Source organism: Anabrus simplex, chromosome 14, assembly GCF_040414725.1.
Source record: "Anabrus simplex isolate iqAnaSimp1 chromosome 14, ASM4041472v1, whole genome shotgun sequence".
NCBI classification, from domain to species: Eukaryota; Metazoa; Arthropoda; class Insecta; order Orthoptera; family Tettigoniidae; genus Anabrus; species Anabrus simplex.
Genome location: NC_090278.1, coordinates 49,459,885 through 49,470,423, shown reverse-complemented (window position 1 = coordinate 49,470,423; position 10,539 = coordinate 49,459,885). Strand labels below are relative to the sequence as shown.

Sequence of the window (10,539 nt, the reverse complement as noted above, 5' to 3'; positions counted from 1 at the left end):
ATGATCATAGAACACGAAGATGCTTGTGCATCTGGTGCGTACAGTTAAGACTTGTCATTATAAGGACACTGATACAAGTGAATTATGTTGATATTCAGATTGCAGTACACTACAAAATCTTACATTAAAATACAGAACAAGAACAGTATGATCAAGGTCAACAGTTTTACAGTGAATGGTATATTCACTTTACAATCTAAAATCCAACTCTTAAGGGTCCCTAGAAAATAGATTCACTAGACCTGTTGGTCCTACAATTATGTCTCTGAATTTTTATTTAGTTTATTGTCAGTTTCTCTTTATTTTCCTTTTGTAAAAATTCTATGGAAGGGAGGTGTACTAACCCCCACCCTACACCCCCCTCCTCACCTGGCTACACACCTGAGATTTCACTACAAGACAAGTCCAGTCATGTTATTTTTCCACCAAGATTCATACCCTACCATCACTGTCTGAACATGTATAAAGATGTTTGAAATAAAGATCTGAATAATCACGTAGTGTACACTTACCTTGAGACAATTTCCTATAAAGAATTAAATTCAAAACACGTAGAGGTATACAGTTCATGAGGTTATATTTTTAATGAAAAATAAAGAAAATGAGATCAATTAACTTGCAGTCAAACACTGTACGGTAAGTACTGAAAGTCATGAGGCATTAAATAATGATTATGCAATATGGCAGTCAAATATAAAAATTACTTAAGAAGCACTGAACATTGATAAGTTTCACAATAAAAAATATTTCAGCAAGAATGTCATGAACTTGTTACTACTATTATGATACACTGTTAATATGGAATATCGCAATGAACAGTGAATATAAAAGTTATTTAAAAAAAGCACTGACTCTTCATGAAGCTCACATTATACACTGTTTCATGACTCAAATCATTTGTTAATACTTAGACGTGGTTTACATCCTGGAATGACAAAGAGTTCCACAAGATAAACTGGCCTTAAAACTCCGGAAGGTTCCGCCAGCGACATAATATGCCAACAGAGCAGTGATAGCCAATATGATATAAGCTGGCACGAGTGTTTCAGCATACATTACATTATTATTAAGGAGGGTAAGACAAGATACAATCATGTGACTTCCAACGACCCATATCAACTGAAGATAATTAGTATTATCAAGTGCAGAGAATGCTATCACTCCCCAAAACGTATTCAGCAAAATAAAAACCAAAGTTGTTGCAGCAGAGGTGAAAAAGAAAAGATCTGAATCACCTTTAAGTCCCATTGTCCCTGGTCCAACTGCAGCAGCCAATACATTGACTAATGCAAAAGCACCACTCATAATGCCGAATCCCAAGCCGGACACATAAGCCAAAATATGTTTATTGGACGAAATCTCAGTCTCCACATCAGTTACTTTCTTCAAACCACCTTCTGCTTTGCGAAGAAGTTTATACATGAAATAGCGAAACAGTTCTTGGAAAAGAACCGAGAAAACGAGACCAAATGCTAGAGTGTTCTTTAAAGGCACTACCGCAAACCACAGCAGCGATGATATTAAAAGAGATAACAACCAAAAGAAAGCACTCGCAATCAAGATAATGATTCTTATAGGGTCTTTCGCGATGGTAAAACTAAACATTGCTAGTGGAGGCCCGAAGGCCAGAAATGTACAGCCAAAAAATTCCTTGTACGTCATGATGAGAGCGACACACTATCCAATGTACTACTTTTAAAAAAACTGGCCACTCCCGCGAGATGAATACAACGGAACTCGTCTACTTCACAACATCAAACATGTCAAATAGTCAGCTGTTCTTGTTTATCTCATCTTTCATAGATATGTCGCGTGCAGTGAGTTTTACGAACAGATACGTCACCATCATACGAGGAATAAAGTATATGGTTTCACATTTGTCCGCTAGAGCTAAGTGTAACAAAAGCCACTAGAGGTCACTGCTTGTATGTTTACATGTTTAATGACTATATAAAGACAGTGTAGCCAAGTCCAGTTCAGGAGCCATGTTTTAACCAAGTACTCAATCAGCTGGAAGATGAAAGATTCAATAAAGAATATAATACCGGTAGTTCATTGTTTTAAGATAGCATTTATTTTGCTTATACCGTGTAATATATATACTGTATATTAATAATAAGTAAAATGCGCACAAATGTGCAAAGAGTTTAATAGTTAATTGTCTTTACTGTATTCGTTGATTGATCTTGTTCCTTTTTTTTTTGCACTTATTATCTGCGCACTTTTTATCGATAGATTTGTGTACGGGTTTGAGGAGTAAGGAGGGAGTAATTCCGGTTCCAGTAGTACTGCCAACTGAATGGAAATGAAATCTGAATTGAATCGATAATATCAAATAAAATCAAAATCTCTCTATTTGCAAATGAGGTGTCTACCTCGCTGGCAAATGGTACACTAAAATACATTATTGTCAAGCACTAAATATTAAATTAACAAGAGAAGAAAATTTTCCTATAATACAATATTATACAATTTACGCTAACAATGTTTTCTATTAAACACACAGCTCATCCTTAATAAATTTATATTGTTTACAAAACTCTACTTATAATCTCTCCTGTACTACTTACAAATATAGACAACTGATATACAGTATGTAGAATTACTTCAAATGATAGTATACAACTGGTATAAGATTAATATTTACATTGCATTTATTTATTTACTTTTTCTTTTTCTTTTTTTTACCGATTCTGGATCCTAAGTAGCATAACGACCTGCTGCGTCTTAACCAAAGCCCCTTTTGCCACCACTTTTCAGAGTTCCTGAAGGGCCTTCACAGCTACCGTAGCGGTCCCAGGGCCCTCAAAGTCCCCACTGTACTTCACCCCTACAGGCAGTCCTCTACTTTGGCTGTCCAAACTCCTTAGACCAGGGGATGGAATTAATTTATTCACACACATTTTTTTAATTTACAATAACCTGCACTGGTCGAATGCCCTCTAACACTTCATTTATTTTCTCTGTTGCTGTTTATTCTCTTTTTGAATATCTGTAAAGATTTTGGAAAAGGATCAAACACTACCCCTGGTAAACTGTTCCACTCCTTCACACCCTTCCCAATGAATGAAAATTTACCCCAATCGCTTCTGCTAAAATTCCTTCTAATTTTATATTTGTGGTCAGTCCTGCCGATATAATTATTTTCCAACTGAAGCCTCTCACGGATATCTCCCCATGCTTCTTCTCCTGTATAGGCTCTATATAATCCTATAAGTCTAGTTTTCTCCCTTCTCTTACTTAAAGTTTCCCACCCAAGTTCCTCTAACATTTCTGATACACTACTGTTTCTCCTGAAATTCCCTGTTACAAATATTGCTGCTTTCCTCTGCACACTATCTATTTCTTTTATTAGGTACTAGCGAATGTACCCGTGCTTCGCTACGGTATTCTACATTGTATTCGAATATCGAAGTAAATAGTGTGCATGCAGTAAATAAGATTGTTTTAAAATTGCAAGTCTCTTAGCGTTATCCGAGGAAGAGCATGGGGAGGTCCCCGTACGTTGTTTCCAATGTAAAGTGTTTGGTATGGATTTGTGATATAACGGCAGGCTCACTTGCCTACTGCCATTCACAATCGAGTTGGGAAGTTTACATTATAATTGCAAGCCCCATTGCCTACTATGCGGACAGAATCGATTTGGGGAGTTTTCGTTAAAATGGCAGCCCCCTTTCCTACTTCCAGAGAGATTACAGTTGAGGAGTTTCTATTATAATGGCAGGCAATTACCCTACTATCACTCGAAATTGAGTTGTGCAGTTATCATTATAATGCCAGGCCCATTTTCCTACTGCCAGCCAGCTTACTGCCAGTCACACCAAGTTGGTGAGTTTCCATCAAAATAGCAGGCCACTATGCCAAATGCCAGTCACATTTTAGATGAGGACATTTCTTTATAATGGCGGGCACCCTTGCCTACTGCCAAACACAATCGGGTAGGGGAGTTTTAAACAAAACTGCATGCTCACTTGCCTTCTGCAAGTCAAATCGAGAAGTGAACTATTCATTACAATTGTAGACCTTCCTTACTAATGAGAGTTACACAGGAGTTGGAGAAGGAACCCTTTCATACTGCCAGTCAAAGTCAGTGTGGGGAGTACTGATTACAATAGCAGACCCACCCTTTCTCGATCGCTACAAATCGACATCAGTGAATATATATAGATCGACATACGAAAGTATATGCGTGTTTACAATATTGAAGACCTTCATTTACAGATTAACTGCTACTAAACGTACGTCATATCGACAAAGGATTATACCATAAGACACGCCGGATTTAGTGGCCTAAATGGCTGGTCCTATGATATGTCATCTATTCTTGGGTCAGATTGAGTTAGAAACGTGGAACAGGGTAACGTTCTTGTAAGATTATCTCACATTACATTACTTTTCGGATAATTATGTGACAGCTACATACATAGCATTTGGCTCATATATGGCTACTGGGTGGGCCAATTTTCGTGAAGAGTTTGATGATTCTGTATTTCATATAAGTAATCGAAGGTATGAATTATGCATGTGAAAATTCCAAATTGATTTAACATCCATTAATAGAGAAAAATCAAACGTAAAACGTTTCGACGTGATGGTGGAAAAACCATTCTGGTTTTCCTATAAACCCCCCGTGTATTCAAAGATTTTACAATGATATGCATATCGAAACCTTCCCCGGGAGGAGTATACTCTAAATATGAAGTTTGGTTGAGATCTATCCAGCCGTTTCGACGTGATGGTGGAAAAACCATTCTGGGTTTCCTATAAACCCCCCGTGTATTCAAAGATTTTAAAATGATATGCATATCGAAACCTTCCCCGGGAGGAGTATACTCTAAATATGAAGTTTGGTTGAGATCTATCCAGCCGTTTCGACGTGATGGTGGAAAAACCATTCTGGTTTTCCTATAAACCCCCCGTGTATTCAAAGATTTTAAAATGATACGCATATCGAAACCTTCCCCGGGAGGAGTATACTCTAAATATGGAGTTTGGTTGAGATCTATCCAGCCGTTTCGACGTGATGGTGGAAAAAACATTCTGGTTTTCCTATAAACCCCCCGTGTATTCAAAGATTTTAAAATGATATGCATATCGAAACCTTCCCCGGGATGAGTATACTCCAAATATGAAATTTGGTTGAGATCTATCCAGCCGTTTCGACGTGATGGTGGAAAAACCATTCTGGTTTTCCTATAAAACCCCGTGTATTCAAAGATTTTAAAATGATATGCATATCGAAACCTTCCCCGGGATGAGTATACTCTAAATATGAAATTTGGTTGAGATCTATCCAGCCGTTTCGATGTGATGGTGGAAAAACCATTCTGGTTTTCCTATAAAACCCCGTGTATTCAAAGATTTTAAAATGATATGCATATCGAAACCTTCCCCGGGATGAGTATACTCTAAATATGAAATTTGGTTGAGATCTATCCAGCCGTTTCGACGTGATGGTGGAAAAACCATTCTGGTTTTCCTATAAACCCCCCGTGTACTCAAAGATTTTAAAATTATATGCATATCGAAACCTTCCCCGGGATGAGTTTACTCTAAATATGAAATTTGGTTGAGTTCTATCCAGCCGTTTCGACGTGATGGTGGAAAAACCATTGTGGCTTTCCTGTAAACCCCCCGTGTATTCAAAGATTTTAAAATGATATGCATATCGAAACCTTCCCCGGGATGAGTATACTCTAAATATGAAATTTGGTTGAGATCTATCCAGCCGTTTCGACGTGATGGTGGAAAAACCATTCTGGTTTTCCTATAAACCCCCCGTGTATTCAAAGATTTTAAAATGATATGCATATCGAAACCTTCCCCGGGAGGAGTATACTCTAAATATGAAGTTTGGTTGAGATCTATCCAGCCGTTTCGGCGTGATGGTAGAAGAACCATTCTGGTTTTCCTATAAACCCCCCGTGTATTCAAAGATTTTAAAATGATATGCATATCGAAACCTTCCCCGGGAGGAGTATACTCTAAATATGAAGTTTGGTTGAGATCTATCCAGCCGTTTCGACGTGATGGTGGAACAAACAGACAAACAAACAAACAGACACGAACAATTTTATTTGTATAGCTTCTTGGTGAGGATCCCAAACACTGTTTGTATATTCCAATAATGGACGAACCATACTCAAGTAACTTTTTTCTTTTAATTCTTTGTTGCATCCTTTTAGTAGCCTCATTGTGACATGTAACGATCTGTATGCTTTCCCAACAATGTCATCAATATGACCCTTCCAGTGCAAATTACTTTCAAATCTCACACCTAAGTATTTGCACTTGCCAACTTTTGGGATAACTACCGGTACCTCATCCGAAGTATATTCAAATTCAGTTTTAAAGCTCCTGTTTGTAAAAGTTGTAACAGTTGATTTGCCTCCATTAACCTTCATATTATTTTCTTCAACCCATTGTTGGATACTTTCAAGGTCCCTTTGTAATTCTGAACAATCCTCAATGTTGTTTATTTCCCTATAAACAATTATGTCATCTGCATACAATCTTATTTTTGATGTTAAATTGTTCCCTAAATCATTTGCGTATATTAAGAAAAGTAACGGACCGATTATACTACCCTGTGCAATTCCCTTCCAAACTTTCTCTTCCTGAGATACATTATTTCCTACTTTGACTTTCTGAACCCTTGAATTTAGAAATGTTTTTATCCAACGTGTAACCCTTACATCCAATCCTATTCCCTCCAATTTCTTTAATAATATTCCATGTTCCACTCTATCAAAGGCTTTGGAAAGATCTATGGCTATGCAATCTAACTGACCTCCTGAATCCAATTGATCTGATATGTCCTGCTGAAATCCCACCAGTTGTGCCTCACAAGAAAATTTCTTTCTAAATCCATACTGGCTCCTCATGAACCAATTTTTATCATCACATATCCCTCTGATGTACTTTGATATTAAACTCTCCAGTATTTTACAAACTATACTGGTCAGGCTGATTGGTCTGTAGTTCTCTGGTTTCCTTTTATCACCCTTTCCTTTATAAATTGGTATTATTATAGATTCCTTCCATTCCTTTGGTATTACACTATTATTTATGACATAGTCAAAGAGAAATTTTAAATAAGGCACTATGTACCACCCCATTGTCTTTAATACCTCCCCAGTAATTTGATCACTTCCTGCTGCTTTTCCTTGCTGAAGCAGTTGGATTTCTCTGAAAATATCTTCATTTGTAAATGAGAAGCTTCTTGTTTCCCTCTGTCTCTCTCCCTCTCTATCTTCTGTTTCGGTTTCCAACTCTTGATAATCATCTACTGAATCTCTAAATTCCCTACTAAATAGGTTTGCTTTCTCAGTATCTGTTAAATGGTGTTCACCCCCTTCTCCCACCATTGTAGGAATTTGGATTCCTTTTCCTTTTTGATTCCTGATATATGAATACAGCTTTTTCCATTTCCCTTTCTGGTCATTACCCTCTTGAAGTATGCCATTCATATAATTCTCTTTTGCTTCCTTTTTCACTCTAATCAGTTCCCTCATTAGCTGTTTTCTAGTTTCTCGACTCTCCCTACCCTCTTTGATTTTCCTGTTTACTATTCTACATTTTCTTTTTAATTTTCTTATTTCCCTTGTATAATAAACAGGGTCTGAGGTCATTTTACCCTTCTTAACATGTACAAATCTCTTCTCTCCTTCCCAAATGATTCCTTTAAATTTAGCCCAAAGTGTATCCACGTTACTCCCTTCACTTATCCAACAACTGAATTGTGATTTAAGGTAAGTCCCAAATTCATCAACTTTAGTTTTTCTGTACAATTTCTTGTCTTGTGTAACCCTCTTATTAAGCCTTTTTGGTACAATTCCTACATCCATTATTACAGCCTTATGGTCTCCTATTCCTTCAATTACCTCAGTTTTATCAACAATTTCCCATGGTTTAACCAAGAATACATCTAGTAAGTTATTGAGACGAGTCGGTCCTTGTACTACTTGTGTAAATCCTCCCTCCCAAATTAACTTATTTGCCAGTTTCTGTTCACGGGCTTCACTTGCAGCTCCATTCCATTCAACTTCAGGCAAATTTAGATCTCTCCCAATTATTACCATATCATTATTATTGTTTTTATGAGTATAATCTATTATTTTCTCAAAGATTTCCATGTCTCTTTCCTCTCTTCCAGACCTGTATGTTCCTATAATTCCCACCTCCTTCATATTATCACAAACTAATTTTATCCCTAATATTTCATCCCTTTCATCGGTAAACCATTCATGTGAACAGTAAGTTTCCTTCACCAGAATAAACACCCCCTCCCTTTTTATCTCCTCGGTCTCTACGATAGACTGTGTATCCTTCTGGAAATACTTCTCTATTACCCACCCCTTCTTTCAACCACGATTCCACTCCTATCACCACATCAGTCTCATAAGATTCCATCAATGTACCGAATTTTAATTGTTTATTTACTACACTTTGACAGTTTACCAAGAGCAATCTCAGACCCCCTTCCTCCCTAAAACTTGACTGTTGCAATTGGGTAACTTGAAATTCCTTACTATCCTGAGTTTCTTTTTCTAGTTGACTGAGCCAGCTTGAAGTACAGCTGGCTCTTTCTACTAGTTTTTTCTGGTCAGTATTATAACTCAAGGGAGTTGCCTGTTTTACAGTACATATCTTAAGATTAATATAATCTAGAACAATATTTGCTATATTTCGTTTACCTGAATTGTTTAGATGGAGGCCATGTTTTGTATAACAGTATCTCTCAAAACTGCTGCATTCAATAACCTGAGTATTCCGAAAATGTTTACAAATTTTAACAATATCTGTATTGACCTTGTCCACTTCAATGTTCACATGCGAGTCTCTACTCAAATCATGCCTGTGGGGCACGTTCACTACAAAGACGTTAGTGTGGGTCAGCTTCCCTAGTGTATGTTTAAGTTGTGATCTTACATTCTTGGCGTCGTCGTGAGCTACGTCGTTCGTCCCACCGATGATAAGCACTGCATCGCCGCTCCCGAAGTTCCTAGTTGCTGCTTCTACGTTTTCCAGAACACTGCTGATAGAAGCTCCTGGATATATTTCTCCGGTTGCTGCTATATTCTCGTTGTTAATCACTCCCGCAATTCCCCTTCCTTGGCTATCACCAAACACAGCTACCTTCGCTGATTTAGGCCTAACTGGGTCTTGAATCTGAATTCTAGGCCTAAATTTTAAACTCGGCACGGCAACGGCAGCGGGTCGCGATGATTTGGTTTCACGCGCGCGATCACTTTCTTCCAGAATTAAATTATTTAGGGCAGAAAACCTATTTCTGATGTTTATTTCCGGAAATTCAGTTGTAGATTTCTTCTTAGCCGGCCATCCACGAACTACTTGAGTTTGTTACTTGTACCGGTATATCACTCGAAGAATGGTCAATCCCAAATTCTAGCGATCGCAGTCTTTCTTTTAATTCTTGATTTTCAACTTTAAGAGTCTCATTGTCCTTTTTTAGAAGGTTTATAATTTCTAATGCACTTTTATATTCCTCATCGACTGTTTTCGGTGCTTCGTCAACGCCGTCCCCAACAACAACATGATCGATCGATATGAATTTTGCTAAACCTTTGTTATCTTAAGCTGACTCCATAGCTGCCAAACTTCATTCGTGACTTCAAAGCTCCTACCTTTCAATGGGATGTTAGTATGTGGTGAAAGGTTGATTTCAATAGTTGGTACAGTGCATGAGATTTTTTCTGTGTTATATATTGTGACCGTATCGTCACAATGAATATTTATTTGAAATTATATATGTGGGAATTACGTATGCGTGGAGCTTCTTTGTTAGTATGGTAGCTCAGTAGCATACTGTTGCGCAATCTCTTCTCCAGCCCGGCGCCTTACGCACGCCTACCTTGGCTTATAAAACCGCCGAACTGAGTGCACGTGATGAGGGAAGGAAAAAAAAAAGAAGTTTCAGTTTAGTTGAGAGTTTCTTTCGTTACTTTGGTATATCGTGTGTTTGCTGTACTTCCCGAACTATAATTATACGTCTTCTCATTACTCCGGTGTTGCACGTGCTTGCGTCATATTTTTTCGTAATGGCTGGTCCATGTTCAAAGACTAATAATTCAGATATCCTGGAATTTTTACATGATTCAGACAGTAATAATGATTTTTTTTGTCGAAAGTGATTCCCATTATGTGGGAAGTGATGATTTTACCTCTAAAGATTTTCGCACAGTCACAGCTCCTCGCCGTGCATCGGACCGTCAAGAACCTGACATCGGTGACAATTACGTGTACAGTGAATAACTTTGTGTCATACTTCATGACTAAATTGCAGCACACACATCATACTGATATAAAAATATTCAGAATTAAATGTTCTTTCTTACAGGTTTAAGAGTAAAGAAGGAAGACGCAATAATGTCTGATTTTTCTGTCATTGAAAACCATTACTCATTTTTCAAAGTTTAATATCTTTTTTTCGGCTTTAGCAAAATAATAAGTCCAAGGTATATTTATCTAAGATCCTCATAGTTTCCTATATTAGTGTGATTAATTTTATATATTCAT

The 10,539-nt window shown here is 37.4% G+C and overlaps 1 protein-coding gene across 1 annotated transcript; it reads right to left on the bottom strand.

The window, feature by feature from the left end:
* Positions 1-560: 560 nt before the first annotated feature.
* On the bottom strand, positions 561-1,820 carry LOC136885197 (gamma-secretase subunit Aph-1). The gene has a single exon (XM_067157614.2). It carries the CDS (start codon positions 1,660-1,662, stop codon positions 919-921), a length of 744 nt encoding a protein of 247 aa, XP_067013715.1. The 5' UTR covers positions 1,663-1,820; the 3' UTR covers positions 561-918.
* Positions 1,821-10,539: the final 8,719 nt, after the last annotated feature.

Excerpts from the sequence above, each read along its gene's own strand:
- LOC136885197 (XM_067157614.2), bottom strand. The coding sequence starts at position 1,662 with ATGACGTACAAGGAATTTTTTGGCTGTACATTTCTGGCCTTCGGGCCT.